The sequence below is a fragment of the Cherax quadricarinatus genome, chromosome 85, assembly GCF_038502225.1.
Source record: "Cherax quadricarinatus isolate ZL_2023a chromosome 85, ASM3850222v1, whole genome shotgun sequence".
NCBI lineage: Eukaryota > Metazoa > Arthropoda > Malacostraca > Decapoda > Parastacidae > Cherax > Cherax quadricarinatus.
In genome coordinates, this window is record NC_091376.1 from 19,478,542 (window position 1) to 19,500,393 (window position 21,852).

At 43.1% G+C, this 21,852-nt stretch overlaps 2 protein-coding genes across 4 annotated transcripts in view; both read left to right on the forward strand.

Annotated features, from left to right (window-relative positions):
• The window catches only part of LOC128703114 (UDP-glucosyltransferase 2-like), a 238,842-nt gene that overhangs the window by 79,453 nt on the left and 137,537 nt on the right, over nucleotides 1–21,852 (forward strand). The gene's annotated exons all lie outside the window — the stretch shown is intronic.
• The window catches only part of LOC128703249 (UDP-glycosyltransferase UGT5), a 146,334-nt gene that overhangs the window by 7,643 nt on the left and 116,839 nt on the right, over nucleotides 1–21,852 (forward strand). The window contains exon 2 of one of the 3 annotated variants that reach the window (XM_070103503.1): nucleotides 1,802–1,952. The exons of the other annotated variants lie outside the window; for them this stretch is intronic. Within the exon in view, the coding sequence (XP_069959604.1) occupies nucleotides 1,929–1,952 (24 nt within the window). The 5' untranslated portion in view covers nucleotides 1,802–1,928. The remainder of the gene's footprint in view (nucleotides 1–1,801; nucleotides 1,953–21,852) is intronic. 3 annotated transcript variants of the gene reach the window in all.

Here is a 21,852-nt window from a genome sequence, read left to right on the forward strand (position 1 = left end):
CTGTAGTAGTGGTAGTAGTAACAGTAGTAGTAGTAGTAGTAGTTTACCTGGAGTTTACCTGGAGAGAGTTCCGGGGGTCAACGCCCCCGCGGCCCGGTCTGTGACCAGGCCTCCTGGTGGATCAGAGCCTGATCAACCAGGCTGTTGCTGCTGGCTGCACGCAAACCAACGTACGAGCCACAGCCCGGCTGATCAGGAACTGACTTTAGGTGCTTGTCCAGTGCCAGCTTGAAGACTGCCAGGGGTCTGTTCGTAATCCCCCTTATGTATGCTGGGAGGCAGTTGAACAGTCTCGGGCCCCTGACACTTATTGTATGGTCTCTTAACGTGCTAGTGACACCCCTGCTTTTCATTGGGGGGATGGTGCATCGTCTGCCAAGTCTTTTGCTTTCGTAGTGAGTGATTTTCGTGTGCAAGTTCGGTACTAGTCCCTCTAGGATTTTCCAGGTGTATATAATCATGTATCTCTCCCTCCTGCGTTCCAGGGAATACAGGTTTAGGAACCTCAAGCGCTCCCAGTAATTGAGGTGTTTTATAAACCATACCCCCGGCCGGGATTGAACCCGCGGTCAAAGAGTCTCAAAACTCCCGGCCGGGGGTATGGTTTATTTGCAATCGTGTCATTACGATTTCTTAAGTCTTGAGGTGTTTTATCTCCGTTATGCGCGCCGTGAAAGTTCTCTGTACATTTTCTAGGTCGGCAATTTCACCTGCCTTGAAATGTGCTGTTAGTGTGCAGCAATATTCCAGCCTAGATAGAACAAGTGACCTGAAGAGTGTCATCATGGGCTTGGCCTCCCTAGTTTTGAAGGTTCTCATTATCCATCCTGTCATTTTTCTAGCAGATGCGATTGATACAATGTTATGGTCCTTGAAGGTGAGATCCTCCGACATGATCACTCCGAGGTCTTTGACGTTGGTGTTTCGCTCTATTTTGTGGCCAGAATTTGTTTTGTTCTCTGATGAAGATTTAATTTCCTCATGTTTACCATATCTGAGTAATTGAAATTTCTCATCGTTGAACTTCATATTGTTTTCTGCAGCCCACTGAAAGATTTGGTTGATGTCCGCCTGGTGCTTTACAGTGTCTGCAATGGAAGACACTGTCATGCAGATTCGGGTGTCATCTGCATAGGAAGACACGGTGCTGTGGCTGACATCCTTGTCTATGTCGGATATGAGGATGAGGAACAAGGTGGGAGCGAGTACTGTGCCTTGTGGAACAGAGCTTTTCACCGTAGCTGCCTTGGACTTTACTCTGTTGACGACTACTCTCTGTGTTCTGTTAGTGAGGAAATTATAGATCCATCGACCGACTTTTCCTGTTATTCCTTTAGCACGCATTTTGTGCGCTATTACGCCATGGTCACACTTGTCGAAGGCTTTTGCAAAGTCTGTATATATTACATCTGCATTCTTTTTGTCTTCTAGTGCATTTAGGACCTTGTCGTAGTGATCCAATAGTTGAGACTGACAGGAGCGACCTGTTCTAAACCCATGTTGCCCTGGGTTGTGTAACTGATGGGTTTCTAGATGGGTGGTGATCTTGCTTCTTAGGACCCTTTCAAAGATTTTTATGATATGGGATGTTAGTGCTATTGGTCTGTAGTTCTTTGCTGTTGCTTTACTGTCCCCTTTGTGGAGTGGGGCTATGTCTGTTGTTTTTAGTAACTGTGGGACGACCCCCGTGTCCATGCTCCCTCTCCACTAGTACTAGTAGTAATAGTAAATTATTATCTGGAGTCTTTACTTATTGTTAATAATAATAAAATAATGTTAATAATCTCCTTTATTTTCACAGTTAGGTGATACAACTGATGCAGATCACACCTGACATCAGTGACGTACTGTATAGGAAGTTCCGTATTATTTTCCCAGGATGCCACCCACACCAGTCCACTAACGCCCAGGAACCTACTTACTGCTAGATGAACAGTGGCAGCAGGAGTAAGGTGATTAACAACCAGGTACCTACTTAGTGCTATGTAAACAAGAACAGCAGCAGTAAGGTAACTAACACCCAGGTACCTACTTTCTGCTAGGTGAACAGTGGCAGCAGGCGTAAGGTGACTAACACCCAGGAACTACTAATAACACTAAGTGAACAGGGACAGAAGGAAACACGCCCCAGTGTTTCCACCCGTACCGGGGATCGAACCTCGGACACCCAGTGTGTGAGCTGAGTATGCAACACCGATACACAATCTTGAAGATAATCTTGTCCTTGAGTTTTCTTATCTTCTGGATATCATTCACATATTTTAAGTACATTGTAAACGACATCTTGTCTTTCAATCACAATGTTTGTTTGTCTTGCTTACTTAATGCACCAGTGTTGACGATTTTTTGGTCTAGTACACCAAGGAGTCGTGAGTTTTCGCTCACCTTGAGGCGGGCCAAAGTAGCATGGGTTCGACTCCTTGGCTAGTCGTAGTGTTGTTATTGATCCATACCACAAGTTTCGATTTCGGCTTAAATAGCAACGCTATTTAAGCCGAAATCGCAAGTTTTACCTATTCGGCACCATACACACACACACACACATCTATATATATATATATATATATATATATATATATATATATATATATATATATATATATATATATATATATATATATATATATATATATATATGTATGTATGTATGTAAATATATATATATATATATATATATATATATATATATATATATATATATATATATTTATATATATATATATATATATATATATATATATATATATATATATATATATATATATATATATATATATATATATATGTATGTATATATATATATATATTTTGTTGAAAATAAGAAAAAGTTTTGGAGTGAGATTAACAAGTTAAGAAAGCCTAGAGAACAAATGGATTTGTCAGTTAAAAATAGGAGAGGAGAGTTATTAAATGGAGAGTTAGAGGTATTGGGAAGATGGAAGGAATATTTTGAGGAATTGTTAAATGTTGATGAAGATAGGGAAGCTGTGATTTCGTGTATAGGGCAAGGAGGAATAACATCTTGTAGGAGTGAGGAAGAGCCAGTTGTGAGTGTGGGGGAAGTTCGTGAGGCAGTAGGTAAAATGAAAGGGGGTAAGGCAGCCGGGATTGATGGGATAAAGATAGAAATGTTAAAAGCAGGTGGGGATATAGTTTTGGAGTGGTTGGTGCAATTATTTAATAAATGTATGGAAGAGGGTAAGGTACCTAGGGATTGGCAGAGAGCATGCATAGTTCCTTTGTATAAAGGCAAAGGGGATAAAAGAGAGTGCAAAAATTATAGGGGGATAAGTCTGTTGAGTGTACCTGGTAAAGTGTATGGTAGAGTTATAATTGAAAGAATTAAGAGTAAGACGGAGAATAGGATAGCAGATGAACAAGGAGGCTTTAGGAAAGGTAGGGGGTGTGTGGACCAGGTGTTTACAGTGAAACATATAAGTGAACAGTATTTAGATAAGGCTAAAGAGGTCTTTGTGGCATTTATGGATTTGGAAAAGGCGTATGACAGGGTGGATAGGGGGGCAATGTGGCAGATGTTGCAAGTGTATGGTGTAGGAGGTAGGTTACTGAAAGCAGTGAAGAGTTTTTACGAGGATAGTGAGGCTCAAGTTAGAGTATGTAGGAAAGAGGGAAATTTTTTCCCAGTAAAAGTAGGCCTTAGACAAGGATGTGTGATGTCACCGTGGTTGTTTAATATATTTATAGATGGGGTTGTAAGAGAAGTAAATGCGAGGGTCTTGGCAAGAGGCGTGGAGTTAAAAGATAAAGAATCACACACAAAGTGGGAGTTGTCACAGCTGCTCTTTGCTGATGACACTGTGCTCTTGGGAGATTCTGAAGAGAAGTTGCAGAGATTGGTGGATGAATTTGGTAGGGTGTGCAAAAGAAGAAAATTAAAGGTGAATACAGGAAAGAGTAAGGTTATGAGGATAACAAAAAGATTAGGTGATGAAAGATTGAATATCAGATTGGAGGGAGAGAGTATGGAGGAGGTGAACGTATTCAGATATTTGGGAGTGGACGTGTCGGCGGATGGGTCTATGAAAGATGAGGTGAATCATAGAATTGATGAGGGAAAAAGAGTGAGTGGTGCACTTAGGAGTCTGTGGAGACAAAGAACTTTGTCCTTGGAGGCAAAGAGGGGAATGTATGAGAGTATAGTTTTACCAACGCTCTTATATGGGTGTGAAGCGTGGGTGATGAATGTTGCAGCGAGGAGAAGGCTGGAGGCAGTGGAGATGTCATGTCTGAGAGCAATGTGTGGTGTGAATATAATGCAGAGAATTCGTAGTTTGGAAGTTAGGAGGAGGTGCGGGATTACCAAAACTGTTGTCCAGAGGGCTGAGGAAGGGTTGTTGAGGTGGTTCGGACATGTAGAGAGAATGGAGCGAAACAGAATGACTTCAAGAGTATATCAGTCTGTAGTGGAAGGAAGGCGGGGTAGGGGTCGGCCTAGGAAGGGTTGGAGGGAGGGGGTAAAGGAGGTTTTGTGTGCGAGGGGCTTGGACTTCCAGCAGGCATGCATGAGCGTGTTTGATAGGAGTGAATGGAGACAAATGGTTTTTAATACTTGACGTGCTGTTGGAGTGTGAGCAATATATATATATATATATATATATATATATATATATATATATATATATATATATATATATATATATATATATATATATATATATATATATATATATATATATATATATATATATATATATATATATATATATATATATATATATATATATATATATATATATATATATATATATATATATATATATATATATATATATATATATATATATATATATATATATATATATATATATTAACAAACACACATGCAATTCACACAATGGGAAGATGTAAATGTTTATCTCAAGGTCTTTCACATGTCTCAGTATCATCAGGAGCTTTGCAGTCTTGCAAGAGCAGCAACAGGTAGATTGAGAGTAATTTTCCCACAGAGACGGTAGTTATTTGACGTTAACTTGTCCCACTCAGCATGACGGACAGGAACCTCCGAGGTTTACATTATCTTGTCCCACTCAGCATGACGGACAGGCACCTCCGAGGTTTACATTATCTTGTCCCACTCAGCATGACGGACAGGAACCTCCGAGGTTTACATTACCTTGTCCCACTCAGCATGACGGACAGGAACCTCCCAGGTTTACATTATCTTGTCCCACTCAGCATGACGGACAGGAACCTCCGAGGTTTACATTACCTTGTCCCACTCAGCATGACGGACAGGAACCTCGGAGGTTTACATTACCTTGTCCCACTCAGCATGACGGACAGGAACCTCCGAGGTTTACAGAAAGTTAGTTTATTCAGGTGCAGGTACACATAAATACAGTTACATAAATTATTCTGCCTAACATGTGTCTAGATTACTGACGGGTGATGTATGCGAAACAGGAATATAATTAAAAAAATGAAAAGTGACTTAAGCTTACAGAAAAATAATTTAACAATCTGTCTTAATTTTGATATAATTCTCGTGGCTGTAAAATGAATTATAGTCATTATATAACACAACACACATGTCTGAACATAAAGTGAACTTTCCTTTTTTCCGATTATTTAAATTATTACTTTTGTTATTCTCTCTAATATATTTAAATCATAATAATATATTTAAATAATATATTTAAATAATATATTAAGATAATAAATAATATATTTGAATAATATATTTAAATCACTAAAGATGGAAAAACTATAAAGAGAAGACTGGAAAGCGTCTCAGTAAATGATGAGGCGCCAAGACACACAGCAGAGTCCCTCAGGGCGCTGTAAAATGTTGTTTAATTGCACTAATATTAACAATAAAGTTTAGATACCTATCACATTTATTCCAAAATTATATTAGACATAAGATAAATAAGAAAAGCATAATCAAGACTCCCAGATTTTAAAAAATGGCGTACGGACCCTAATGGAAATAAGTCACGTTGTCAACTGTGTACCACTAGAGACAATTGTGTACCACTGGAGACAACTGTGTACCACTAGAGACAACTGTGTACCACTAGAGACAATTGTGTACCACTGGAGACAACTTTGTACCACTAGAGACAACTGTGTACCACTAGAGACAACTGTGTACCACTAGAGACATCTGTGTACCACTAGAGACAATTGTGTACCACTAGAGACAACTGTGTACCACTAGAGACAACTGTGTACCACTAGAGACAACTGTGTACCACTAGAGACAATTGTGTACCACTAGAGACAACTGTGTACCACTAGAGACAACTGTGTACCACTAGAGACAATTGTGTACCACTGGAGACAACTGCGTACCACTAGAGACAACTGTGTACCACTAGAGACAACTGTGTACCACTGGAGACAACTGTGTACCACTAGAGACAATTGTGTACCACTGGAGACAACTGTGTACCACTAGAGATATCTGTGTACCACTAGAGACAACTGTGTACCACTAGAGACAATTGTGTACCACTGGAGACAACTGTGTACCACTAGAGACATCTGTGTACCACTAGAGACAACTGTGTACCACTAGAGACAATTGTGTACCACTCGAGACAACTGGGTACCACTAGAGACAATTGTGTACCACTGGAGACAACTGTGTACCACTAGAGACATCTGTGTACCACTAGAGACAACTGTGTACCACTAGAGACATCTGTGTACCACTAGAGACAACTGTGTACCACTAGAGACAACTGTGTACGACTAGAGACAACTGTGTACCACTAGGGACAACTGTGTACCACTAGAGACAACTGTGTACCACTAGAGACAATTGTGTACCACTAGAGACTAGAGACAACTGTGTACTACTAGAGAAAACTGTGTACCACTAGAGACAACTGAGTACCACTAGAGACAACTGTGTACCACTAGAGACAACTGTGTACCACTAGAGACAACTGTGTACCACTAGAGACAACTGTGTACCACGAGAGACATCTGTGTACTACTAGAGACAACTGTGTACCACTAGAGACAACTGTGTACCACCAGAGACAATTGTGTACCACTGGAGACAACTGTGTACCACTAGAGACAATTGTGTACCACTGGAGACAACTGTTTACCACTAGAGACAACTGTGTACCACTAGAGACAACTGTGTACCACTAGAGACAACTGTGTACCACGAGAGACTACTTTGTACCACTAGAGACAACTGTGTACCACTAGAGACAACTGTTTACCACTAGAGACAACTGTGTTCCACTAGAGACAACTGTGTACCACTAGAGACAACTGTGTACCACTAGAGACAACTGTGTACCACTAGAGACAACTGTGTACCATTAGAGACAACTGTGTACCACTAGAGACAACTGTGTACCACTAGAGACAACCATGTTCCACTAGAGACAACTGTGTACCACTAGAGACAACTGTGTACCACTAGATACAACGTTGTACCACTAGAGACAACTGTGTACCACTAGAGACAACTGTGTACCACTAGAGAAAACTATGTACCACTAGAGACAACTGTGTACCACGAGAGACATCTGTGTACTACTAGAGACAACTGTGTACCACTAGAGACATTTGTGTACCACTAGAGACAACTGGGTACCACTAGAGACAACTGTGTACCACTAGAGACAACTGTGTACCACTAGAGACAACTCTGTACCACTAGAGATATCTGTGTCCCACTAGAGACAACTGTGTACTACTAGAGACAAATTCGTACCACTAGAGACAACTGTGTACCACTAGAGACAACTGTGTTCCACTAGAGACAACTGTGTACCACTAGAGACATCTGTGTACCACTAGAGACAACTGTGTACAACAAGAGACAACTGTGTACCACTAGAGACAACTGTGTACCACTAGAGGCAACTGTGTACCACTAGAGACAACTGTGTACCACTAGAGACAACTGTGTACCACTAGAGGCAACTGTGTACCACTAGAGACAACTGTGTACCACTAGTGACAACTGTGCACCAGAAGAGACAACTGTGTACCACTAGAGACAATTGTGTACCACTTAAGACAACTGTGTACCACTAGAGACAACTGTGTACCACTAGAGACAACTGTGTACTACTAGAGACAACTGAGTACCACTAGAGACAACTGTGTACCACTAGTGACAACTGTGCACCACAAGAGACAACCGTGTACCACTAGAGACAACTGAGTACCACTAGAGACAACTGTGTACCACTAGAGACAACTGTGTTCCACTAGAGACATCTGTGTACCACTAGAGACAACTGTGTACCACTAGAGACAACTGTGTACCACTAGAGACAACCGTGTACCACTAGAGACAACTGTTTACCACTAGAGACAACTGTGTACCACTAGAGACAACTGTGTACCACTAGAGACTACTGTGTACCCCTAGAGACAACTGTGTACCACTAGAGGCAACTGTGTACCAATAGAGACAACTGTTTTCCACTAGAGACAACTGTGTACCACTAGCGACAACTGTGTACCACTAGAGACAACTGTGTACCACTAGCGACAACTGTGTACCACTAGAGACTACTGTGTACCCCTAGAGACAACTGTGTACCACTAGAGGCAACTGTGTACCAATAGAGACAACTGTTTTCCACTAGAGACAACTGTGTACCACTAGCGACAACTGTGTACCACTAGAGACAACTGTGTACCACTAGAGGCAACTGTGTACCAATAGAGACAACTGTTTTCCACTAGAGACAACTGTGTACCACTAGCGACAATTGTGTACCACTAAAGACAACTATGTACCACTAGAGACAACTGTGTACCACTAGAGACAACTGTGTACCACTAGAGACAACTGTGTACCACTAGAGACAACGTTGTACCACTAGAGACAACTGTGTACCACTAGAGACAACTGTGTACCACTAGAGACAACTGTGTACCACGAGAGACATCTGTGTACCACTAGAGACAACTGTGTACCACTAGAGACATCTGTGTACCACTTGAGACAACTGTGTACCACTAGAGACAACTGTGCACCACAAGAGACAATTGTGTACCACTAGAGACATCTGTGTACCACTAGAGACAACTGTGTACCACTAGAGACAACTGCGTACCACTAAAGACAACTGTGTACAACTAGAGACTACTGTGTACCACTAGAGACAACTGTGTTCCACTAGAGACAACTGTGTACAACTAGAGACAACTGTGTACCACTAGAGGCAACTGTGTACCACTAGAGACAACTGTGTACCACTAGAGACAACTGTGTACCACTAGAGACAACTGTGTACCACTAGAGACTACTGTGTACCACTAGAGACATCTGTGTACCACTAGAGACAACTGTGTACCACTAGAGTCAACTGTGTACCACTAGAGACATCTGTGTACCACTAGAGACAACTGTGTACCACTAGAGACATCTGTGTACCACTAGAGACATCTGTGTACCACTAGAGACAATTCTGTACCACTAGAGACAACTGTGTGCCACTAGAGACATCTGTGTACCACAAGAGACAACTGTGAACCATTAGAGACAACTGTGTACCACTAGAGACATCTGTGTACCACTTGAGACAACTGTGCACCACAAGAGACAACTGTGTACCACTAGAGACAACTGTGTACCACAAGAGACAACTGTGAACCATTAGAGACAACTGTGTAAAACTAGAGACAACTGTATACCACTAGAGACAACTGTGAACTACTGGAGACAACTGTGTACCACTAGAGACAACTGTGTACCACTAGTGACAACTGTGTACCACTAGAGACAACTGTGTACCACTAGAGACAAATGTGTACCACTAGTGACAACTGTGTACCACTAGAGACAACTGTGTACAAATAGAGACAACTGTGTACCACAAGAGACAACTGTGTACCACTAGAGACATCTGTGTACCACTAGAGACAACTGTGTACCACTTGAGACAACTGTGTACCACTAGAGACTACCGTGTACCACTAGAGACTACTGTGTACCACTAGAGACTACTGTGTACCACTAGAGACAACTGTGTACCACTAGAGACAACTGTGTACTACTAGAGTCAACTGCGTACCACTAGAGACAACTGTGTACCACTAGAGACAACTGTGTTCCACTAGAGACGACTGTGTACCACTAGAGACAACTGTGTACCACTAGAGAAAACTGTGTACCACTAGACACAACTGTGTACCACTAGAGACAACTGTGTACCACTAGAGACAACTTTGTACCACTAGAGACAACTCTGTACCACTAGAGACTACCGTGTACCACTGGAGACTACTGTGTACCACTAGAGACAACTGTTTACCACTAGAGACAACTGTGTACCACTAGAGACAACTGTGTACCACTAGAGACAACTGTGTACCACGAGAGACTACTTTGTACCACTAGAGACAACTGTGTACCACTAGAGACAACTGTGTACCACTAGAGACAACTGTGTTCCACTAGAGACAACTGTGTACTACTAGAGACAACTGTGTACCACTAGAGACAACTGTGTACCACTAGAGACAACTGTGTACCACTAGAGACAACTGTGTACCACTAGAGACAACTGTGTACCACTAGAGACAACTGTGTTCCACTAGAGACAACTGTGTACCACTAGAGACAACTGTGTAGCACTAGATACAACGTTGTACCACTAGAGACAACTGTGTACCACTAGAGACAACTGTGTACCACTAGAGACAACTATGTACAACAAGAGACAACTGTGTACCACGAGAGACATCTGTGTACTACTAGAGACAACTGTGTACCACTAGAGACATTTGTGTACCACTAGAGACAACTGGGTACCACTAGAGACAACTGTGTACCACTAGAGACAACTGTGTACCACTAGAGACAACTCTGTACCACTAGAGATATCTGTGTCCCACTAGAGACAACTGTGTACTACTAGAGACAAATTCGTACCACTAGAGACAACTGTGTACGACTAGAGACAACTGTGTTCCACTAGAGACAACTGTGTACCACTAGAGACATCTGTGTACCACTAGAGACAACTGTGTACAACAAGAGACAACTGTGTACCACTAGAGACAACTGTGTACCACTAGAGGCAACTGTGTACCACTAGAGACAACTGTGTACCACTAGTGACAACTGTGCACCACAAGAGACAACTGTGTACCACTAGAGACAATTGTGTACCACTTAAGACAACTGTGTACCACTAGAGACAACTGTGTACCACTAGAGACAACTGTGTACTACTAGAGACAACTGAGTACCACTAGAGACAACTGTGTACCACTAGTGACAACTGTGCACCACAAGAGACAACCGTGTACCACTAGAGACAACTGAGTACCACTAGAGACAACTGTGTACCACTAGAGACAACTGTGTTCCACTAGAGACATCTGTGTACCACTAGAGACAACTGTGTACCACTAGAGACAACTGTGTACCACTAGAGACAACCGTGTACCACTAGAGACAACTGTTTACCACTAGAGACAACTGTGTACCACTAGAGACAACTGTGTACCACTAGAGACTACTGTGTACCCCTAGAGACAACTGTGTACCACTAGAGGCAACTGTGTACCAATAGAGACAACTGTTTTCCACTAGAGACAACTGTGTACCACTAGCGACAACTGTGTACCACTAGAGACAACTGTGTACCACTAGCGACAACTGTGTACCACTAGAGACTACTGTGTACCCCTAGAGACAACTGTGTACCACTAGAGGCAACTGTGTACCAATAGAGACAACTGTTTTCCACTAGAGACAACTGTGTACCACTAGCGACAACTGTGTACCACTAGAGACAACTGTGTACCACTAGAGGCAACTGTGTACCAATAGAGACAACTGTTTTCCACTAGAGACAACTGTGTACCACTAGCGACAATTGTGTACCACTAAAGACAACTATGTACCACTAGAGACAACTGTGTACCACTAGAGACAACTGTGTACCACTAGAGACAACTGTGTACCACTAGAGACAACGTTGTACCACTAGAGACAACTGTGTACCACTAGAGACAACTGTGTACCACTAGAGACAACTGTGTACCACTAGAGACAACTGTGTACCACGAGAGACATCTGTGTACCACTAGAGACAACTGTGTACCACTAGAGACATCTGTGTACCACTTGAGACAACTGTGTACCACTAGAGACAACTGTGTACCACAAGAGACAATTGTGTACCACTAGAGACATCTGTGTACCACTAGAGACAACTGTGTACCACTAGAGACAACTGCGTACCACTAAAGACAACTGTGTACAACTAGAGACTACTGTGTACCACTAGAGACAACTGTGTTCCACTAGAGACAACTGTGTACAACTAGAGACAACTGTGTACCACTAGAGGCAACTGTGTACCACTAGAGACAACTGTGTACCACTAGAGACAACTGTGTACCACTAGAGACAACTGTGTACCACTAGAGACTACTGTGTACCACTAGAGACATCTGTGTACCACTAGAGACAACTGTGTACCACTAGAGTCAACTGTGTACCACTAGAGACATCTGTGTACCACTAGAGACAACTGTGTACCACTAGAGACATCTGTGTACCACTAGAGACATCTGTGTACCACTAGAGACAATTCTGTACCACTAGAGACAACTGTGTGCCACTAGAGACATCTGTGTACCACAAGAGACAACTGTGAACCATTAGAGACAACTGTGTACCACTAGAGACATCTGTGTACCACTTGAGACAACTGTGCACCACAAGAGACAACTGTGTACCACTAGAGACAACTGTGTACCACAAGAGACAACTGTGAACCATTAGAGACAACTGTGTAAAACTAGAGACAACTGTATACCACTAGAGACAACTGTGTACTACTGGAGACAACTGTGTACCACTAGAGACAACTGTGTACCACTAGTGACAACTGTGTACCACTAGAGACAACTGTGTACCACTAGAGACAAATGTGTACCACTAGTGACAACTGTGTACCACTAGAGACAACTGTGTACAAATAGAGACAACTGTGTACCACAAGAGACAACTGTGTACCACTAGAGACATCTGTGTACCACTAGAGACAACTGTGTACCACTTGAGACAACTGTGTACCACTAGAGACTACCGTGTACCACTAGAGACTACTGTGTACCACTAGAGACTACTGTGTACCACTAGAGACAACTGTGTACCACTAGAGACAACTGTGTACTACTAGAGTCAACTGCGTACCACTAGAGACAACTGTGTACCACTAGAGACAACTGTGTTCCACTAGAGACGACTGTGTACCACTAGAGACAACTGTGTACCACTAGAGACAACTGTGTACCACTAGACACAACTGTGTACCACTAGAGACTACTGTGTACCACTAGAGACAACTTTGTACCACTAGAGACTACTCTGTACCACTAGAGACTACCGTGTACCACTGGAGACTACTGTGTACCACTAGAGACAACTGTTTACCACTAGAGATAACTGTGTACCACTAGAGACAACTGTGTACCACTAGAGACAACTGTGTACCACGAGAGACTACTTTGTACCACTAGAGACAACTGTGTACCACTAGAGACAACTGTGTACCACTAGAGACAACTGTGTTCCACTAGAGACAACTGTGTACCACTAGAGACAACTGTGTACCACTAGAGACAACTGTGTACCACTAGAGACAACTGTGTACCACTAGAGACAACTGTGTACCACTAGAGACAACTGTGTACCACTAGAGACAACTGTGTTCCACTAGAGACAACTGTGTACCACTAGAGACAACTGTGTAGCACTAGATACAACGTTGTACCACTAGAGACAACTGTGTACCACTAGAGACAACTGTGTACCACTAGAGACAACTATGTACAACAAGAGACAACTGTGTACCACGAGAGACATCTGTGTACTACTAGAGACAACTGTGTACCACTAGAGAAATTTGTGTACCACTAGAGACAACTGGGTACCACTAGAGACAACTGTGTACCACTAGAGACAACTGTGTACCACTAGAGACAACTCTGTACCACTAGAGATATCTGTGTCCCACTAGAGACAACTGTGTACTACTAGAGACAAATTCGTACCACTAGAGACAACTGTGTACCACTAGAGACAACTGTGTTCCACTAGAGACAACTGTGTACCACTAGAGACATCTGTGTACCACTAGAGACAACTGTGTACAACAAGAGACAACTGTGTACCACTAGAGACAACTGTGTACCACTAGAGGCAACTGTGTACCACTAGAGACAACTGTGTACCACTAGAGACAACTGTGTACCACTAGAGGCAACTGTGTACCACTAGAGACAATTGTGTACCACTTGAGACAACTGTGTACCACTAGAGACAACTGTGTACCACTAGAGACAACATTGTACTACTAGAGACAACTGAGTACCACTAGAGACAACTGTGTACCACTAGTGACAACTGTGTACCACAAGAGACAACTGTGTACCACTAGAGATAACTGTGTACCACTAGAGACAACTGTGTACCACTAGAGACAACTGTGTTCCACTAGAGACATCTGTGTACCACTAGAGACAACTGTGTACCACTAGAGACAACTGTGTACCACTAGAGACAACCGTGTACCACTAGAGACAACTGTTTACCACTAGAGACAACTGTATACCACTAGAGACAACTGTGTACCACTAGAGACTACTGTGTACCCCTAGAGACAACTGTGTACCACTAGAGGCAAGTGTGTACCAATAGAGACAACTGTTTTCCACTAGAGACAACTGTGTACCACTAGCAACAACTGTGTACCACTAGAGACAACTGTGTACCACTAGCGACAACTGTGTACCACTAGAGACTACTGTGTACCCCTAGAGACAACTGTGTACCACTAGAGGCAACTGTGTACCAATAGAGACAACTGTTTTCCACTAGAGACAACTGTGTACCACTAGCGACAACTGTGTACCACTAGAGACAACTGTGTACCACTAGAGGCAACTGTGTACCAATAGAGACAACTGTTTTCCACTAGAGACAACTGTGTACCACTAGCGACAATTGTGTACCACTAAAGACAACTATGTACCACTAGAGACAACTGTGTACCACTAGAGACAACTGTGTACCACTAGAGACAACTGTGTACCACTAGAGACAACGTTGTACCACTAGAGACAACTGTGTACCACTAGAGACAACTGTGTACCACTAGAGACAACTGTGTACCACTAGAGACAACTGTGTACCACGAGAGACATCTGTGTACCACTAGAGACAACTGTGTACCACTAGAGACATCTGTGTACCACTTGAGACAACTGTGTACCACTAGAGACAACTGTGTACCACAAGAGACAATTGTGTACCACTAGAGACATCTGTGTACCACTAGAGACAACTGTGTACCACTAGAGACAACTGCGTACCACTAAAGACAACTGTGTACAACTAGAGACTACTGTGTACCACTAGAGACAACTGTGTTCCACTAGAGACAACTGTGTACAACTAGAGACAACTGTGTACCACTAGTGACAACTGTGTACCACTAGAGACAACTGTGTACCACTAGAGACAAATGTGTACCACTAGAGACAACTGTGTACCACTAGAGACAACTGTGTACCACTAGAGACAACTGTGTACCACTAGAGACAAATGTGTACCACTAGAGACATCTGTGTACCACTAGAGACAACTGTGTACCACTAGAGACAACAGTGTACCACTAGAGACTGTGTACAACTGTGTACAAATAGAGACAACTGTGTACCACTAGAGACAACTGCGTACCACTACAGACATGTGTGTACCACTAGAGACAACTGTGTACCACTAGAGACAACTGTGTACCACTAGAGACTACCGTGTACCACTAGAGACTACTGTGTATCACTAGAGACTACCGTGTACCACTAGAGACTACTTTGTACCACAAGAGACAACTGTTTACCACTAGAGACATCTGTGTACCACTATAGACAACTGTGTACCACTAGAGACAACTGTGTTCCACTAGAGACGACTGTGTACCACTAGAGACAACTGTGTACCACTAGAGACAACTGTGTACCACTAGAGACAACTCTGTACCACTAGAGATATCTGTGTCCCACTAGAGACAACTGTGTACTACTAGAGACAAATTCGTACCACTAGAGACAACTGTGTACCACTAGAGACAACTGTGTTCCACTAGAGACAACTGTGTACCACTAGAGACATCTGTGTACCACTAGAGACAACTGTGTACAACAAGAGACAACTGTGTACCACTAGAGACAACTGTGTACCACTAGAGACAACTGTGTACCACTAGAGACAACTGTGTACCACTAGAGACAACTGTGTACCACTAGAGACAACTGTGTACCACTAGAGACAACTGTGTACCACTAGAGACAACTGTGTACCACTAGTGACAACTGTGTACCACTAGAGACAACTGTGTACCACTAGAGACAAATGTGTACCACTAGTGACAACTGTGTACCACTAGAGACAACTGTGTACCACAAGAGACAACTGTGTACCACTAGAGACATCTGTGTACCACTAGAGACAACTGTGTACCACTTGAGACAACTGTGTACCACTAGAGACATCTGTGTACCACTAGAGACAACTGTGTACCACTAGAGACAACTGTGTACCACTAGAGACAACCGTGTACCACTAGAGACAACTGTGTACCACTAGAGACAACTGTGTACCACTAGAGACAACTGTGTACCACTAGAGACTACTGTGTACCCCTAGAGACAACTGTGTACCACTAGAGGCAACTGTGTACCAATAGAGACAACTGTTTTCCACTAGAGACAACTGTGTACCACTAGCGACAACTGTGTACCACTAGAGACAACTGTGTACCACTAGAGACAACTGTGTACCACTAGAGACTACTGTGTACCCCTAGAGACAACTGTGTACCACTAGAGGCAACTGTGTACCAATAGAGACAACTGTTTACCACTAGAGACAACTGTGTACCACTAGAGACAACTGTGTACCACTAGAGACAACTGTGTACCACTAGAGGCAACTGTGTACCAATAGAGACAACTGTTTTCCACTAGAGACAACTGTGTACCACTAGCGACAACTGTGTACCACTAGAGACAACTGTGTACCACTAGAGACAACTGTGTACCACTAGAGACAACTGTGTACCACTAGAGACAACTGTGTACCACTAGAGACAACTGTGTACCACTAGAGACAACTGTGTACCACTAGAGACAACTGTGTACCACTAGAGACAACTGTGTACCACTAGAGACAACTGTGTACCACTAGAGACATCTGTGTACCACTAGAGACAACTGTGTACCACTAGAGACATCTGTGTACCACTAGAGACAACTGTGTACCACTAGAGACAACTGTGTACCACAAGAGACAATTGTGTACCACTAGAGACATCTGTGTACCACTAGAGACAACTGTGTACCACTAGAGACAACTGCGTACCACTAAAGACAACTGTGTACAACTAGAGACTACTGTGTACCACTAGAGACAACTGTGTTCCACTAGAGACAACTGTGTACAACTAGAGACAACTGTGTACCACTAGAGGCAACTGTGTACCACTAGAGACAACTGTGTACCACTAGAGACAACTGTGTACCACTAGAGACAACTGTGTACCACTAGAGACTACTGTGTACCACTAGAGACATCTGTGTACCACTAGAGACAACTGTGTACCACTAGAGTCAACTGTGTACCACTAGAGACATCTGTGTACCACTAGAGACAACTGTGTACCACTAGAGACATCTGTGTACCACTAGAGACATCTGTGTACCACTAGAGACAATTCTGTACCACTAGAGACAACTGTGTGCCACTAGAGACATCTGTGTACCACAAGAGACAACTGTGAACCATTAGAGACAACTGTGTACCACTAGAGACATCTGTGTACCACTTGAGACAACTGTGCACCACAAGAGACATCTGTGTACCACTAGAGACAACTGTGCACCACAAGAGACAGCTGTGTACCACTAGAGACAACTGTGTAAAACTAGAGACAACTGTATACCACTAGAGACAACTGTGTACTACTGGAGACAACTGTGTACCACTAGAGACAACTGTGTACCACTAGTGACAACTGTGTACCACTAGAGACAACTGTGTACCACTAGAGACAAATGTGTACCACTAGTGACAACTGTGTACCACTAGAGACAACTGTGTACAAATAGAGACAACTGTGTACCACAAGAGACAACTGTGTACCACTAGAGACATCTGTGTACCACTAGAGACAACTGTGTACCACTTGAGACAACTGTGTACCACTAGAGACTACCGTGTACCACTAGAGACTACTGTGTACCACTAGAGACTACTGTGTACCACTAGAGACAACTGTGTACCACTAGAGACAACTGTGTACTACTAGAGTCAACTGCGTACCACTAGAGACAACTGTGTACCACTAGAGACAACTGTGTTCCACTAGAGACGACTGTGTACCACTAGAGACAACTGTGTACCACTAGAGACAACTGTGTACCACTAGACACAACTGTGTACCACTAGAGACAACTGTGTACCACTAGAGACAACTTTGTACCACTAGAGACAACTCTGTACCACTAGAGACTACCGTGTACCACTGGAGACTACTGTGTACCACTAGAGACAACTGTTTACCACTAGAGACAACTGTGTACCACTAGAGACAACTGTGTACCACTAGAGACAACTGTGTACCACGAGAGACTACTTTGTACCACTAGAGACAACTGTGTACCACTAGAGACAACTGTGTACCACTAGAGACAACTGTGTTCCACTAGAGACAACTGTGTACCACTAGAGACAACTGTGTACCACTAGAGACAACTGTGTACCACTAGAGACAACTGTGTACCACTAGAGACAACTGTGTACCACTAGAGACAACTGTGTACCACTAGAGACAACTGTGTTCCACTAGAGACAACTGTGTACCACTAGAGACAACTGTGTAGCACTAGATACAACGTTGTACCACTAGAGACAACTGTGTACCACTAGAGACAACTGTGTACCACTAGAGACAACTATGTACAACAAGAGACAACTGTGTACCACGAGAGACATCTGTGTACTACTAGAGACAACTGTGTACCACTAGAGACATTTGTGTACCACTAGAGACAACTGGGTACCACTAGAGACAACTGTGTACCACTAGAGACAACTGTGTACCACTAGAGACAACTCTGTACCACTAGAGATATCTGTGTCCCACTAGAGACAACTGTGTACTACTAGAGACAAATTCGTACCACTAGAGACAACTGTGTACCACTAGAGACAACTGTGTTCCACTAGAGACAACTGTGTACCACTAGAGACATCTGTGTACCACTAGAGACAACTGTGTACAACAAGAGACAACTGTGTACCACTAGAGACAACTGTGTACCACTAGAGGCAACTGTGTACCACTAGAGACAACTGTGTACCACTAGAGACAACTGTGTACCACTAGAGGCAACTGTGTACCACTAGAGACAATTGTGTACCACTTGAGACAACTGTGTACCACTAGAGACAACTGTGTACCACTAGAGACAACTGTGTACTACTAGAGACAACTGAGTACCACTAGAGACAACTGTGTACCACTAGTGACAACTGTGTACCACAAGAGACAACTGTGTACCACTAGAGACAACTGTGTACCACTAGAGACAACTGTGTACCACTAGAGACAACTGTGTTCCACTAGAGACATCTGTGTACCACTAGAGACAACTGTGTACCACTAGAGACAACTGTGTACCACTAGAGACAACCGTGTACCACTAGAGACAACTGTTTACCACTAGAGACAACTGTATACCACTAGAGACAACTGTGTACCACTAGAGACTACTGTGTACCCCTAGAGACAACTGTGTACCACTAGAGGCAAGTGTGTACCAATAGAGACAACTGTTTTCCACTAGAGACAACTGTGTACCACTAGCAACAACTGTGTACCACTAGAGACAACTGTGTACCACTAGCGACAACTGTGTACCACTAGAGACTACTGTGTACCCCTAGAGACAACTGTGTACCACTAGAGGCAACTGTGTACCAATAGAGACAACTGTTTTCCACTAGAGACAACTGTGTACCACTAGCGACAACTGTGTACCACTAGAGACAACTGTGTACCACTAGAGGCAACTGTGTAAAAATAGAGACAACTGTTTTCCACTAGAGACAACTGTGTACCACTAGCGACAATTGTGTACCACTAAAGACAACTATGTACCACTAGAGACATCTGTGTACCACTAGAGACAACTGTGTACCACTAGAGACAACTGTGTACCACTAGAGACAACGTTGTACCACTAGAGACAACTGTGTACCACTAGAGACTACTGTGTACCACTAGAGACAACTGTGTACCACTAGAGACAACTGTGTACCACGAGAGACATCTGTGTACCACTAGAGACAACTGTGTACCACTAGAGACATATGTGTACCACTTGAGACAACTGTGTACCACTAGAGACAACTGTGTACTACAAGAGACAATTGTGTACCACTAGAGACATCTGTGTACCACTAGAGACAACTGTGTACCACTAGAGACAACTGCGTACCACTAAAGACAACTGTGTACCACTAGAGACAACTGTGTACCACTAGAGACAACTGTGTTCCACTAGAGACAACTGTGTACAACTAGAGACAACTGTGTACCACTAGAGGCAACTGTGTACCACTAGAGACAACTGTGTACCACTAGAGACAACTGTGTACCACTAGAGACAACTGTGTACCACTAGAGACTACTGTGTACCACTAGAGACATCTGTGTACCACTAGAGACAACTGTGCACCACTAGAGTCAACTGTGTACCACTAGAGACATCTGTGTACCACTAGAGACATCTGTGTACCACTAGAGACATCTGTGTACCACTAGAGACATCTGTGTACCACTAGAGACAATTGTGTACCACTAGAGACAACTGTGTGCCACTAGAGACTTCTGTGTACCACAAGAGACAACTGTGAACCATTAGAGACAACTGTGTACCACTAGAGACATCTGTGTACCACTTGAGACAACTGTGCACCACAAGAGACAACTGTGTACCACTAGAGACAACTGTGTACCACTAGAGAAAACTGTATACCACTAGAGACAACTGTGTAGCACTAGAGACAACTGTGTACTACTGGAGACAACTGTGTACCACTAGAGACAACTGTGTACCACTAGTGACAACTGTGTACCACTAGAGACAACTGTGTACCACTAGAGACAACTGTGTACCACTAGTGACAACTGTGTACCACTAGAGACAACTGTGTACAAATAGAGACAACTGTGTACCACAAGAGACAACTGTGTACCACTAGAGACATCTGTGTACCACTAGAGACAACTGTGTACCACTTGAGACAACTGTGTACCACTAGAGACTACCGTGTACCACTAGAGACTACTGTGTACCACTAGAGACTACTGTGTACCACTAGAGACAACTGTTTACCACTAGAGACAACTGTGTACCACTAGAGACTACTGTGTACCACTAGAGACAACTGTGTACCACTAGAGACTACTGTGTACCACTAGAGACAACTGTGTACCACTAGAGACAACTGTGTACCACTAGAGACAACTGTGTACCACTAGAGACAACTGTGTACCACTAGAGACATCTGTGTAACACTAGAGACAACTGTGTACCACTAGAGACAACTGTGTACCACTAGAGACAACTGTGTACCACTAGAGACAACTGTGTACCATTAGAGACAACTGTGTACCACTAGAGATAACTGTGTACCACTAGAGACAACTGTGTACCACTAGAGACAACTGCGTACCACTAGAGACTACTGTGTACTACTAGAGACAACTGTTTACCACTAGAGACATCTGTGTACCACTAGAGACAACTGTGTACCAC